The sequence below is a fragment of the Mus caroli genome, chromosome 14 (assembly GCF_900094665.2).
Source record: "Mus caroli chromosome 14, CAROLI_EIJ_v1.1, whole genome shotgun sequence".
Lineage (NCBI taxonomy): Eukaryota > Metazoa > Chordata > Mammalia > Rodentia > Muridae > Mus > Mus caroli.
Genome location: NC_034583.1, coordinates 20,350,505 through 20,366,596, shown reverse-complemented (window position 1 = coordinate 20,366,596; position 16,092 = coordinate 20,350,505). Strand labels below are relative to the sequence as shown.

Genomic DNA, 16,092 nt, shown 5'->3' with positions numbered 1-16,092 from the left:
AAGAGGCAGGATTTTAAATGGATAGTGACTGGCCAGAGAGAGCTCACAGAAGCACATCAGAGGGTTTTCAAATGCACCCTTACCAGCAATGGAATATATTATAAAAGTACTCAATTAATGTTGAGTACTTTTATACTTTTCTGTATAAAAGTATTTTATTCCTTTTCCTTTTCTGAAAAGGAAAATATTCTTTTAATATCTAGGAAAGACTTCTGGACTCCATCTCTGAGTGTACTAGGGCTATAACCAAGACAGCATTTGAAAGCAATGATAAACTGTATTATTTGTCTAGAATTCGAAACTAAGGGAAAAAACAGACTCAGTGCACGTGAACCTACATATATTTAAGGTGACAACACAAAACTCCTTCAGGATCAGAGACTGGTAGTTACGTGAAGACGGTTATTATTAGGAGAAATAATTAAGATTCAAAGACAAACTTTTAAGTTCCTACGAAATGACATCAGCACATTATTTAGCAGAAGGGAGTACCTACAGCAAAGGAATAGAAAGTAAATGCTTTATTTGTGCTCCAGAATGTATTTGCAGGAAGATGTCAAAGCCTGATCCTTATTTCCTCAGAGTGTAGACACAAGGACATTGTACAGACAGTAAAATGCCCCCATACGTTCAAAACAACTACAGTAAATTCACCAGAAACATGAAAGTATTATTAAAAATAATAATAATGAAGCCATATTCAAAATAAACACACATGAGCAAAAATGTCCTGGGTACCAGTAACTGGTTAGAAAATAAACGATGGGGGTTAGAGAAATGGCTTAGTGGTAAAGAGCACTGACTGCTCTTCAAGAGGACCCGAGTTCAATTCTCAGCAACCACATGGCAGCTCACAAGTGTCTGCAACTCTAGGTCCAGGGGATCTGACAGCCTCACACATACATATATTCAGGCAAAATACCAATGCACGTGTAATTAAAATAAATAAATTACTAAAAATGAAAATAAAAGAAGAAATGTATCTGTTGCTGTAACAGTTTAAAAATTATGTGTACATACATGTTACATACATGTTACATACATGTCACAATAGCTTTAAAAGTAGAGACTACAAAAATAAATAACCCAGTCCTGTAATAGAAAAATGTCAAAACTTCACTGTAGAAAAAAAACACTTTAAAAAATTTAATATTTAAAAAATATTTTTAAATATTAAAAATGTATCAATGACTTAAAAGTATCATATAGCATGAATATAACTCAAATTAAATCACCAGGAACTATGACTTTTAATTGACAGAAGTGACTACTAAATTCACCTGGAAGGTAAAAATAAAATGAAAAGTTCAGAACTCCCTAACAAGAGAGAAACAAAAGTAGAGAGAATCCAGCTAGAATCTGCTCCACTAGATGTTTAAGCATCACAAAGTCACAGAGCTAAGATTCTGACCCAATAGCAAGAGACACAGCTAAAATGGAAAGACAGATCAGGAACTGAGACCTCTGTTCCTATGAGAGTATAATACTCAAAACTGTGACATCAAGGTCAGAGAACATTTGACAAACAATGAAAATTAATTGATAATTTTTAAAAACATATACTAGACCTCCTATTGTTAATCAAAATACAGATAAGAGTTGTATTAATATAAAAAAATGGCATCTAAAAATTTTAATACATGTGAGTGAAATCGGAGAATGACTTCAAAGAATAGAGAAAATAAGAAAACTCTAAATAAAAGAAACAAAGAAATCCCACCGATCAAAGTCCTCAAAGAATCTCTGTATTAAAAATTAAATAAAATTGTCACAATATGGGGAAAAGTTGTTTGTAGAACAGAAAACAACTCATAAGATCCAATGATCAAACTAGTAAATTAAAGGCAAAAGCTTACATATATTTTTAAACCTAAAACTCGTTAGTAATTAAAGAGAAGAAGTCAGATGACCTAAGGATTTTTCAAAGTTATATAAAATGACAGTTCTCAGTGTGAGCCAGGGTGTGGTCATAAAGATCACATTTAACCAGTGCTGTGAGAGGGCTCTTGGTTAAAGTTCTCTGAGATACAACATTGTAAGAACTATTGAGACAACCTTAAGAAACCAGGATTGTGTACAGAAAGTTATTCTATGGAGAAGCAAAAGGGTGGGGAGAAGGAAAGGTGGAGAAGGGTGGAGATGGAGGAGGAAGAGGAGGAAGATGAGGAGGAAGAAGAAGAGGAAGAGGAGGAAGAGGAAAGGAGAAGATGGAAGTCTGGGTGAATGGGTGGTTGGGGAGCTTATAGTACTGACAAAAACAGGTACATGTGACCAAAATTTGTAATAAATAGACTAGATGTCATATCAGTTAAGAGTTACCTTGAGAAAATAATTACAAGAGGGAATGAATTCTAATGTTTTATTCCAAAAAAACCTAAAATATAAAAATTGAGTAAACATTTTGGTATAACTTGGTGAAAAGAAATAGAGAAGTATGTAAGAAAAGAAGTAAGGAAAAAGGAAGGGAGGAAGGAAAAAGGGAAAGAAGGAAGGCAGGCAGGCAGGCAGGCAGGCAGGCAGGCAGGCAGGCAGGCAGGCAGGAAGGAAGGAAGGAAGGAAGGAAGGAAGGAAGGAAGGAAGGAAGGAAGGAAGGAAGGAAGGAAGGACAGATGGACAGCAGACAGGGAAACAGAGGAAAGAAAGGAGAGAAAGAAGAGCAGCACCTTCTACTTAAGGGTGCCTGATGGAGGGACATGAGCGCATGTGTATTACTCTTCGCTACATCTGCGCTATGCTGGCGCAGATATAACTCTTCTGTTATATCCTTCTTTACTTTTTCAATACCATGGCCATATATTACTTTTATAACTAGGAGAAACGCAGTCATTTTTAAGACTTTTAAGGGTAAAAAAAAAACCCATCAAACTGCATCCCTATCAGATCCCCCCCCCCCAAAAAAAAAAAAAAAAAACCTCAAACAAATCCTGGATCCTGAATATATCTGCAGACAGGGGGAGTTAAAACAAGAGCTGGCAATATTCCCAGGATGCCAAACCATTTGGTTAGCTTAATTAACATGAGGAAGAATGTCAGCCTAAGACCTTGAATTAGTCACTGGAGACTGAAGTTTGCTTTTGACTTGCTGAGGCCAGTCCCTGTAACAGTGGAAGAGAAAGGAAAAGGAGTAAACGCCATGCCACTAAGCCATTTCTTTGACCCTATCTACTCTGAGAAGGACTGATAGTCACAACCTACTGTCCTGAGAATTCTCTGCAGCCAAAGAACACAGCAATCCCTCTGTTTCATATACACAACAGACTTAGATTCCTGTCCTGAACTTGTAACTATGAAAAAAATGTTATGCAATCTTGTTCTAGAAACATTCACCAAAAAAAAAAGCATTAAAAAATAATCAGAGTGGTTTTTCAAGCTTCAAGATATTCTAATTTAGTATTATAATTATTATTATTGTTGTTAATTATTATTTATCATTATTATCATTGATATTTGTCTTTCTTAACCTCTTCACTGTCGTGAGCCTATCAATTATGACTTTCATTCAAATGTTAGGGGAAGGAAAACTTGAGCAGTTTGTTTGTTTGTTTGGTTGGTTGGTTTGGTTTTGGTACTCTGTTAAGATCCACGTGGAGGACACTTCAGCACAGCATCAGGGATTATGTTTGTAAATGTGTTTGTGGGATAAGATGCAGGGTCCAGGCAGAATCTATGAAGTACACCAAGCATCTTGCACACACACCTGTACACAGGCAGAGCTTGGCTTAAGAAGTATCACTGTGTTCACTGAATTACTTCCCTTATGAATTTCTTTTTTTTCTGTTATGTGTACTTATTAAGTAGAAGACAATTAGAGTACACAACACATAACTCTTGACCAGTGACACATTCTAGTGACCTTCACTAACTATACCTCCTAGTAAGCTAGTCTGTTGACAAAACAAAAATATTTGTTTTTTTTTCTTTTTTAAACTAAACAAACAAATACATGTTTGATAGGAATGCACATGTCATTAGGATAAAGATTGAGTGGGGACATCTAAACTATTTTATTCATTTTTGAACTAGTTACCTGCTCTTCAGGCTTTATTAAACTCAAATCAGAATAGCTACATTCTGTTGTCAGTAGACTATGTTGTGATCTGCCCTTGGACCTGTGAGATATTTTGAAACTTTTACAAACCCTACATGGTTGTTAGGGGTTTATCAGTCACAGCTCAGATATTAAAGCAAAACTCAGCTTAACACAGAGTTCATACATACAGCACACATATGAGCTGCTGACTGTTCTACAAACGCTATCACTGTGGCATTGAAAGGTCTCACAGGTAATACTGTAAGCCTCACAGGTAATACTGTAAACCTAGATCTTCAAGCTGCTTTGCTTTGCTTTGTTTTGTAGCCTGAGAGTTGAAGCTGGGAAGAAGGTTATTCTCAGAGCTGGCCATATTCCTTTGGCTTCTCAAGTTTTAAATTTTGAAAGAAATGGCATTGGCTTTGCGCAGATCATTCCTTTTGACAGAGTGGATGTGGGAGGAGACTGATTGGCATTTTGGAAATGTCCCCAGTGTGGCACACTTGGACATGGGCTCAGGGGATCCTCATGCTTTGATATGTTACAGCGGGAACTTTCAGAAAGGACTTACTGGATTGTACATCTGATTGAACAACTGTTCAGCTTGCTACATTGCAAAGGTGGGGTGGCATTGCCGCACAGACAAGGAAAGAAGGAAAGATCCAGAAAAACAGCATTAGCTCAGCAAATCCAGTGCATTTGCACAGACGAGCTGCTCTTCAAAAAAAAAAAAAAAAAAAAAGGAGAAGAAGGAGAAATTTCAGTTTTTAAACATTCCACAGTGAAAGTGAAAGGCTCAGGGGAAACACAAATGTTGACTTTGGCTCCTAAAAAAGAATAGCTGGAATAAGAAATTTAAGGTTTGTGTTACTTTCCCTTTCTCAAGTTAAATAGCCCATGAAATAAAGAAAACTGTCCACTTTTGATGATACATGAAGTGCTGGCCTCCAGCAATGAATCAGAAGAAGTACTTTTGGCCAAGCCCACAATTTATTACCTGAACTTCAAAGTTGGAAATAATAAAAGATTAATTAAGTCTTATCATTGAATTTATAGCTCTTCTTAGGTAGTAATGTAAGACTAAATGTTCTACTTGGTGTCTAACTTAAATAGAGACCAGGAAGCAGCAGGCCAGCAAACGCGAAGGATCAGTAAGCAGGATAGTTACCATACTGATTTAAATGGGAGAAGAATTCAAGTCTGCACAAAGATGAAAGGAGCGCGGTGTGGTCTGTTACCAGTCTCCGCTGTTTCAGTTTAGAAAAAGTCATTCTCAGAGGTTTCCTACTATGTTCCAAGTGCTGTAGTACCTATAACGCGTGCCTGTCAACTTTGTACACAGTTATATATGTTAAATATTACTTGTAAATAGTGTTCCTGTGTTATATTTACTAACTGATATCACATTAATTTGAGGCTTAAGTTTAAGATATTGTACATAAAATCCTACAGTAATTATTATTTGGTATTAAGTTGAGACAGGACGCCTGTTTCTTCAACTGGAGTATAGCAAATAATGATTTTTAACATGCTTTATAAAAACCTCCTAAAGCATGATATTGATTGGAAAACTAAAGGGAGAACAAGTCATGGCTCTTTGGATTCTGGGGCTTCTCAGCAAATTCTTAAAGATGCAGGTCAGTTAACCTCTACAGCCTGAGCCGCTAAACAAAATCACACAGTGGCCGGTATGGTCCATACACCAACAATCAGATCTTAGTCCCCAGATAGCTAGCATTAGTGAGCAGACTTAATTATTATGTACACTCAGAATTAGTAGCTCTGCCTTACCTGGTGAACACTGCTTCATTAACTCACTAAAATCAGCAGTTTCCTCACACATGAATATGTGACAGCCATTTCTAAGAGTTTGGGATAGAATACATAGAGTCCCTTTTCTGTGCATTTATATCACAAAATATTTGAAGATTTCATAAGCCTATATCCATAAATATTCATAAGCCTATATTTAAAGTGGCTATGTACTCAAACTTCTTCACAAGTCTTTGTGTAGAAACATTGGCTTACTTTAGCCAGGCATTGTTAATAGGATAACAAGTTAAAATCTCCATTGTCACGGGCAGACAAAGTCTGGTCAGCTAAATGCTATTAATTTATACGCTCATGTGGTTTTCAGAAGGGAAAAAATTACTTAAACCATCACAAATCTTGAGTAAGATACCACTGGAAAAACTCACAGGGTGTTTATTACACAAAATGATTATATTTTCAGCTTTTATTTAGTAAATCTGTTTTATTCACAAATCACAGGTCGTTCCGTTTAAGGGAGGCAAAGGCGCCCGTCTAAGTTTTCAGTGTTGCTTAGTTTTCGTTAATGTGTGTTTGTGTGTATGTTGTTATCTTGTGCTTTGAAATATCCAATGGAGATCCCATTTCTTTCTAAGGTAGGGTTTTAATGGACCTAGAGCCGAAATTAGAGACTACTGAAAAAAAAACAAAAACAAAAACAAAATCCTTCATATCTAAATTCAGTCAATACTAGAGAGCCAGATGTAACAACATAGCATCTGTAGGTTAGGCATAAAAATATCTAAATTATCATTACCTTTTTAAGTTCACTGCACCATGTGCTTAGGAGATGGCATAAGTAAAGAATATGTAAATACTTAGGGATTAGTTACATTTTCATGAATTAAATAATTCCCTTACAGTAAAGCAACTATCTGGTGACATTGTAGAATACTAAAATGACATTAAATACCATGCTAAACGGTTGTAGGACTAAATGGGAGCTTAGGAAAGGCATGCTACAAGTGGGCAAACCAAGCTGAACTGAAGCAGACTAGGCTGAAGTGTATGGATGTAGACTCAATAAACGAATTGAACCATAAACATGGAGACTAGCGCATCAACATGTGAACCTCTTCTGTCTGTCACTAGGGGATTTCAAAGGCCAACACTGAGTTATACTGACAAAGGGCTTATGTTCACCACATATGTGTAGAAATCCTACATGTAGAGCTTTGATCTCCACGATGTGGAGGGTAATTTTCAGGCATGGGTATGTTTGCAGTTCTCCTACCACTGCTACAAGTAAGGTGACCAAGCAAAGGCCATTTCCCTTTGCTGTAGTGTTACATCTGAACATGTTTCACCACTACCTAGCTATTCTAGTAAGTAAATGTTAGTATATTATAGAGTACAATACAAATATGTTAAGAAAATATTTCATGCCCCAAATGCTAACATGGCCAACTCAATATCCATCTAAATAGCCTCAAATGGGCAATTTAAATTCTTTCACTTACTAGTCCAGATTTCTGCCTTACTAAATAGTATTACTTAAAGTAAGGGAGATGTTGAGACAACCCTGAAACGGACTTTTTTTTTTCTTCAAATTTTCTTGCCATGTTGCTAAAAGAGATTCATTAGGCGCAGTTCACTTTATTTTCCCATGTGCCGTGTGTGTGTGTGTGTGTGTGTGTGTGTGTGTGTGTGTGTGTGTGGTATATGCCTGTGTACATGACTGTGTGTGCCCCTGGACAGACATGAAACAGCCAGAGGTAAACACTGAGTGTCTTTCTAGGTTGCTTCTCTACCTTATGTTCTTATACTTTGACATAGTGTCTTTTACTACCCTAGAACTCACCAACTAAGTAAACTGAGAAATCCAGAGATTTACTCATCTCTACTTCCCAGGAATAGAGGAATTACAGGAATATGCCTTTCTGCCTGGTATTTCTTTCCAAAGGCCTCCTGGGGATAGGAGCTAAGCATTTTGCCCAGAAGCTATCTCCACAACCATTCTTTCTGAGTCTTAGTGAGTAGATTTTCTTAGTGTAAAATTTCTCATGGTGATTTTTCTAAAAATCCCTGTGTAGCAAAACAGTTACATTTTAATTTGTATTGCAGAAGTTCATAGAAAATAGAATATTTAAATGTTAATCATTCAAAATAATTCTTGGATAGATGTGTGTACTGCCCATATCTTTGGCTATCCATGCCACCCATTTTCATAACTATGGTTGATAAATCCCCATTCTAGTGTGCTATGGGTCACAGTCTAATCTTGTTATATGCTTTATTTGAATGCTAAGATTCTTATCTCTTCTGGTTAAGTTTATACATTGTCAAGAGGAACAAAAGACTTAAATTAATTACGTTATGAGTTTTATATGAACAATGAGTGCAGACAAACCAAACAACGTAGGGAAAGAGGCGAAGGGACAAGGCATGACTCAGATGCACTCCACAACAGTGTGCAGGGTGGTGAGAACAGCAAGGGCCACAAGGAAAGAGCCTGCTTTCTTTTCCAAAGACATCTGACTGTGACGAGCTTCCTCAGACAGTAGGCCTTTTTTAATTCACTAAAAATCACCATTCTACAGATGCACTAGGGACTTGGCTACTTCAGTGAACATCTAGAAACCGAGTGTTGCCAGGAACATGTTTGCCAAGCTGTATTATAAAAAATTGACCTACTTCTGAAAGTTGGAAAAATTTGTCAAAATATAAGGAGTCCTCTGGATTCTCTCCTCTGTTGGAAACATTCTCGTTCATCCTTTTCAGAGAGTTTAGATTTTTTTCCCAGAGAATAGTGGCTAGTTGTTATTCTTTCAGTTCTGCTACTATTTTATCTTTTTCAAGTTTTCTTTTGACAGGAAACTTCAGATAGTTTTTTCTTTTTTCTCTTTAGATTTAGAGAGAGAGACTTGATGCAGACTCCTTGGGAATCAACTTGAGTATTTAATTAAAATCCTTTCATTAGCAGACAGCAAATGATACAGAGTTTGTTTATTTTGAAAAACGAAAAAAACGCTTGTTCCTTAACTGTGTTATAAATTCATTCTAAAATCAGCACATTTCTTCTTAGACTTCGCTTACCTTTTTTAACTGTGCCTCCAGTTTGTTACATTCCTCCTTCTTTTGTTCAATGGCTATTTCTAGAGACTTCAGTTTGGAGTCCCTCTTCAGTCCTGCGGAAGCTAACGAGGATGCATGTTCTTTGAGGTCGATTAAACTGGACTGAAAGAAGAAGAATGCTAGTAAGCAACACATCATGATTTCTCCTGGCAAGGTCTTCAAGCATATATCTGCTGATTCTACACAACACAATAAAGTATGTATTAAGCAGAACTGGCACATCTTACTAAGGGAGGAATAATGAACACTAACCTGGAAACTAAAGTTGGCTGCCTTGCAGAACAGAGTGGGATCTCATTGCAATAGAATCAAATGTGACTAAATGGAGCAGTCGGTACGTGCAGTTTTCACATCTCAAAGCCATGCTAATGATAAAAGTCCTGAGGTGACCTTTTAGTAGCACCTCTCCAAACAGACACCTACACTCTCCAGTTTGTATTTACTGTCACTACGCTGTGCAGACTCTGAGACAGGTCTGAAGCACACTCCGGACTTTGATGCTTCTTTCGCAGGATAAATCAAATATAAAGGAAACATCCTATTAAACTCCATCAAATCCCCTTTCTTTTAACAGAAACACAACGATTAAATTTTTCAAATATCTCCTAGTAAATCAAAGATAAAGTTCTAAACCTTAGTAGCCCAGACTCAATAAATATGATTAATCTTCCACTCAGATACAGGGCCGCCTATATTGCTGAGTTATCAACCATGTCCAGAATTCTAAGCCTCCCTAGATAGCTTGAATTCTAAAATCCAAAGAAATAAATACTTGAAGACATATCTCTGAACACAGTTTTCACTATCTATTAGGGCAATGTTCATCACCAAATATAAAATGGCTAAGAACCCCTACTGACAAAAATGGACAGGTTGGCCCTTTCTAACATCATTGTAACAGTAAGAAAGGTACTAAGCACTCTCAGTAAACAGGGACGCTGCCTACTGCGTCATACAAGACCCTTCCCTGAGCACTGGATGTCCTTAATGATGGAGGTCATCATTGCTCCTCCTATACACGTGAGCCATTTTTTCATGACAGCAAGCTGAAGTTCATATTCACTGTTTGTCTTGTCCAAGGTCATCTAGCCATTAAAGGCAGGTCCACATCTCACATTGAAGTCTACAACTCTAATTTCACTTCCATGGGGGCTGGGGGAGGGTTATAAAGGACCTTAGAATCCAGTCATTTGTCACAGTGAAGACATAGTATCACCCAAACTAAATCATAAATTCCCTAAAAACTGCAATTCTTTGTTCTTTTTTAAATAGTAAATTGCCAGTTGTGATGGTCGGCTTTATTTGGTTACTCTGTAGCTCCTAGTTATTAATCTAGGTGTTGTGAAGAGATTTTTCAGACATGACTAACATCTATAATCAGTTGATTTTAAGTTTTAAGAAGACTATCTTCTGAAGTCTTTGAAAAAAAATAATAAAAGGTCTTAGGAGCAAAGCTTTCCCCGTGGATTACAGCAGCAACCTGTGTCTGAGTTTTCTATCTGTACTTCTTGGTAGTCACATCACACCTGCTGGGCTTGTCCAGCCCCCCTCCCTGCACTCCCCCACCCGCCTTAGCATATAAACCATCTCCTTTCAGGGAGTCCCTTAATTTAGTTAAATTTATTAATCTGGGTCTGTTTCTCTGACTGAACCCCAAATGCCAATGCCAAGTGAATTTGGCAGGACCTGGCAGTATTCCCAGAGCTGCCCATATGATGCTCACTGTGGCTAACCCGGCGTATGGGGCTATCTTTGTCTAAACCTTCTGCTCTGCCATCTTACTGGGGCCTGGCTTTCTTTACTAGGAGTGAAGTTTAAGGTACAAACCCTCAAATCCAAATAGTAAAGAATCTTATAAATGAGAGTGAACATGCTTCTGTCTCATGCAAATTGCAAATCCATCCGGTCACATTTTGCAGTACAAAATGTGTTGAAAAGAAGAACTGCATTTCTTATCGCCATGACGAAGCAATGAGCTTCTCCCTAAAAATCCAGTAAGCATCAATTTTAGGAATAAGAAACTGTCCTCTGGATCCCTCTGAACTCCTTTTGCATCAAAGCTGTTAGTCCCTGTTTAGGAAAAACTGTAGTGATCTATGTGGAGGGCTGGGTAACCAGGGATTTGCTGAGAGAGTGGTAGCCATGGCTTAGAAAGATGGAGCATGTCAAAGAAGCCTGAGCCATCCGCAGAGGTTGGAAACTTCTGGGAAACAGAAAGCACTGTGGCAGGGACAGCTGAAAATAAGGATGCTAAGGAAAACAAGGCACACAGCTGCTTCACCCAGGTCTCCACCAAAGCATACTCACGAATACTGACACATCTGACGAGCATCCCCTGGAACATGGAGACTGTGGCCCCAAACAACTGCTCCAGAACTCCCAAACAGAGTTCCTTAAAATATACTTTCTGTCTTACTGTAAAAACACAGGGGGCACTTATACTCTGCATTCATCTTTGCTATAGTGTGAAGTAGTGGGATGGCTTTAAATAATTTACTGTAAAATAAAAAAGCCTAAAATTTTGTGTTCGATGTCATAATTTTTTTACCTGGGAGATACTGGGTGATCCATTTGAGAATTGCCAGTGAATGCAAAATACCCCCCAAGTCACAAGTAAGCAATGTGGAGTTATTATTGCTGTTGTTATTATATTAACTGATGTTCAAGCAAAAGATAATAGGACCTAAAAACTTCTCTAAGCCATACAGGTGAATAAGATAACAAGGTAATAAGGTTAATAAGGACAGTTTCTAGGGACCATATCGCAGTCAGCTGAAAGGTAAAGATGCCCAGAGGTATCACTGATGAAGGGAGACACTGGGACTGTTTTCCTTGGAATTCAGGCAGCCTTGTTGTCCGAGTCTTCACACTAAACTGTGAGTTCCCTAAGACCATCAGTGAAATAAACATCGACAAAGACAGGGTTTTGAGGGCTGCAGATGTGATGTGGTTGTTTTTCTGGACTCACCTCTTTCTCTGTCAGCTCAGCCTGTAAAGCATTGACCTTCTCTTTGAGGTCTTTGTTCTCCTTTCGAAAGGATTCTATCTCTTCTAGTCTTTCCCGATCATCTCTCTCCCTCTGCTCTTTCAAGCGCTCTATTATTCTCTCCTGCAAGGCAGAAAGAACACAAGGGTTGATAATTCATCAGTGTGTATCACTAAGCCTATTGCAAAAGAAAATCAGGGACAATTCAACTAAAAGTTTCTCTGTATCACAGTATTGTGTGTGTGTGTGTGTGTGTGTGTGTGTGTGTGTGTGTGTGTGTAGAAATATGTGCAGGCTGGTGCACATGCAGAGAGATCCTGACATCTCTTATGTTCTTCAATCTCTCTCTACCTTATTTTTTATGATGGTTTTTCTCATTGATCCTGAAACTCACTGATGTGGCTAGTCTGCTTGCCTGGTGACCTACATTGATCCTCCTATTTCTCCCAAGTGCTAGGATTACAGGTACAAGCTCCTATGCCCAATTTTATTTTTTATTATTTTAATGAGGGCACAGGGTATTGAAGTCAAGTTTGTATTGCTTTGTAGGAAGAACTTTGTAGAGGTTCCCCTATTCCTGGAAGAAATAACATTATTGTTATTAATTATCATCATTATTGTTATTATTAAAAACTGTTATTGAAGCTTACATTGTGGTACAAAAATATATTTCAGCTGGCTGAAAATAAAACCAGCCAAGAAAGAAATCATGAACCCCCCAAAATTTCTCTTCTCTAATCACAGCAGGATGAACCACTGATGTTCAGTCTGTGAGCTGCATTTCATTCACAGTCCCTGCAAAATGCCTAGAGCCGGTCTAGAGGCAGGAGGGTCAGCCAGAAGCTCTTCAGAGTGGAATCCCTGCACAGTGCTGAGAAGAAGCAGGGCGAGTTTTTGGTCTTAACCCTGCTTCTGTGGCTTCTTCATTTGGCATCCAAGGACTTTCTGAAGACTCTTCTGAGACTACAAAGAGGACTACCAGATGGTGAAGAGCCGGGCCTACTGCCCAACCCAGGGCTTGAGGCTGAGCTAAGGAAGAGATTGTGAGACAAAGAGAAGCCTGCCAAGAATATGAGTTGTTTCATCTTATTTTTGGTGTGTCTTGCATTGTATTCCTTTCAGTGGCTCCATCACAACTGCTAAGGACTCTAGAATTCAGGCTCAGTTTAATTGAAATATAGATATCTCTTGCACTGAGAACTTACTCTGTGCCAGGAACTCATATGTACTTCTTATTAGTTATGATCACAACCTCAAGGGCACAACTGTAACTGGTGAAGAGATGAGGCCTCTGAGAGTACCCAGAGGCTATGGACTCATCCAAGGTAACCAGATGATTGTTGATACAGACTGAACTAACGAGGAGAATGTGAACAAGGACAGACCTGCCTTGAGTGTGGCTTTTCCAGTGTGTCTGGAGACAGTTTGTTGCTGCTGTTGGTGGTGGTGGTGGTTGTCTGTTTTTCCCAATGGTCTCTTGACAACAACTGGAGGCTCCAGAATTTGGGTTTAGTTTGAGCAAAATGCAGATATCTCCTGTACTGAGAACTTATTCCACACCAGGGAGTGTCATATGTGTTTAATGAAGAGGGAAGCTAATTTGAATATTAGCCTGTGACTTAGGACCCCCCTAAGGAGGCAACTGTGTTGTCAATTATAATAATATATATACCCAATAATTTGAGGAGAAAAAAATGACTACTGTTATCTGCAATTTTAAAGCATTTTGCATATAGTACATTATTAGGACAGTGGGTGGCACAGAGAAAATGGATCTATTAACTATGCATATTTATTTCTTCTTGATCCCAGTTATGGTCTTATTTTACTTTGGAGGTGAAATGCTAACTAACTAGATCCTATGTGATCCACAAAGGAAGAAGTGGGCGCAGTGAAATATAAACCTGTAAGGATTTTTAGCAGCTTTCAGACTCCCAGGCCTTCTGATCTTTGCCTGTACTGTACGACAACTGTCAGTCTACCTTCTGGACTCCTCTGTCCCATCCCTAAATCACATAGATGCTGCCATGACATTTCTCAACCTCCAATGAAACCATGTCACCCGACTGGAAACCTCCCAGAAGCCATGTGGTCAGATGCATCATATGTACTGTCTTTCAAAACTCTTACACAGTTTGGACTTAAATTCATCCTCCCAGCTTAGTCTTGCAAAGAGCAGCCCTTGAGTCTAGAACTGGACAACCTGCCTGGTACACCACAGGGTACTCTAAAATGATGGTGGAAGGAAGAACTTAAGTCAAGGATCCTCTTGGCTTCAAAGCAAGGGTCATAAAATGGAGAACTGTGTTAACATTCAGAAGATGTCAGTCATTTGGAAAGTAAGTCAATTTGCTTTAAACACTGGGTACTACTATCTAGCCACTGAGAGAGAAGGAAGTTGAGGGGGACAGTGGGAAGGAGGGAGGGAAAGGTGGGAAGGATGGAAGGAGGGAGGGAGAAGGAAACAGAGAAATAGAGTAAAACAAGCATTATAATACTTTAAAGGTTATTGGAGATTCAGTATGATAAAATACTCCTCCATTGATCACAGACCTAATTTAACTGTCACATGTAGAGGACCAGATGTCAAAAACATGTGTTAAAAGTCCCAATATGCCATGATCCACTTGGTTAACATCTAGCTTGCAGAAATCCCAATACCACATTGTTCTTTGAGCCATATTTGCACTGGCAATCTCCGAGGGCACTCATTGGCTCTGCACAGCTCTCTTCACGAGGTGCTTTATCAAGGGGTAGGGACTGCATCTCAGTGGCCTGGGGCTCTACTGTCCAGCTTTCCCAACTGCTTATCTGGAAGGTGGCTACAGCAAGGCTTGGCCAGACAGGATTTGTAAACTCTGTGGGTTCGAGCTCTTGAGCTTCTGGTGACATACTCAATTTTAGTTTCCACTGGTGCTGCATCTCATACCCAAGGCAGCCTCATGGGTGCTAAGCAAATACTCTACCACCATGCTTTGTCCCTGTCTAAGTAACAGAATTTTGACTCAGTGACCTGTATATGCCTTCTACAATTGAATGAGTTCCTGGAAGTTAAAGTAAAAAACACTCTCCTGGTGCCATAATAAAAGGGAAACAGTAAGGCAGAATTTGACATATTCCACACCAACCAAAGACAGCAGGCCATTACTTATTAAAGACTGGAGATATCGTTTAGCGTAACAGCACATGCTAGAGTGTGTAAGACCCTGAATTAGATTACCAATACTATAAAAGGAAAATTACATACACACCATCAAAATTTTACTAAATTTTTTTAATTTACTGATTTTTTTTCATACCATGCCTTATTCAAGAGTAGTGGTTCTCAACCTACAGGTGTAACCCCTTCAGAAACCTTCTATCTCCAAAAATATTTATATTATAATTCATAACAGTAGCAAACTTACATTTATGAAGGATCAGTGAAAATAATTTTGTGGTTGGTGGATAGCCACAATATGGGGAACTGTGTTAAAGGGTCACAGCATTAGGAAGGTAGAGAACCACTGTCCTAGAGGATATGTTCAGTTAACTGTAGGTAAAGATGGAATTTCTGAGAGAAAAGCTATTTAAGTTTATAGTACATCCTTATAAGTACAAAGATCAGGAAGCTTAAGTCCTTGTGATACTTAATCTTAGCTGTCAGTATGACTGAATTGAGCTACATGTCAGAGATTAATAAAGCACACTCTGGGTGTGTCTGTAAACCTATTTCCAAAGATCAGTGTAATAGATGCATTGATCCTTTGTGGGATCATAGTATGGCAGCATTATTAGGAAAGTGGGGGGTGGGGGGGATAGATGGTAGAATCTAGAGGAAGTAAGGGCGTGTCTCTTTGGGGATCCATCTTTCCTGTATTTCATTTCTCTGCTTCTTTGCCACCCAAACACAAGGTGCTATAACCACCATGCCCTCTTCCTCAAGATGAACCAACAACTATGAAATTGTGAGCAAAGTAGATCATTCTTCCCTTTAAGTTCTTCTGTCAGGTCACAGCTTTGGAAAAGCAATTAATACAACTTTATGCCATCACTTATGGGCTAGGTTGCCTTGGTGAGTACTCTGGGAGAAGCAACAAAATTTCAATCATAGGGCAGCACTGACATGATAGAAATAACTTCCAGGAGTCCTGGTGACCAGTTGGTATGGTCACAACTAACAATGCTGCCTGGGAAGTCCAAATATCTCATT

General features: G+C 38.6%; 1 protein-coding gene across 18 annotated transcripts in view; it reads right to left on the bottom strand.

Moving 5' to 3' along the window:
• Erc2 (ELKS/RAB6-interacting/CAST family member 2) overlaps window positions 1–16,092 on the bottom strand; it is an 846,765-nt gene that overhangs the window by 437,337 nt on the left and 393,336 nt on the right. For 11 of the 18 annotated variants that reach the window (XR_003834790.1, XR_003834792.1, XR_003834798.1 and 8 more), the window contains 3 exons: window positions 11,883–12,023; window positions 8,876–9,016; window positions 4,602–4,637 (listed from right to left, as the gene is read on the bottom strand). Coding sequence is in view for 5 of the 18 variants with exons in the window: in XM_021181424.1 (XP_021037083.1) it covers window positions 4,602–4,637; window positions 8,876–9,016; window positions 11,883–12,023 (318 nt within the window). In the remaining 13 variants the exon portion in view is untranslated. The remainder of the gene's footprint in view (window positions 1–4,601; window positions 4,638–8,875; window positions 9,017–11,882; window positions 12,024–16,092) is intronic. The other 7 variants (XR_003834802.1, XR_003834795.1, XR_003834800.1 and 4 more) reach the window with 1 other exon arrangement.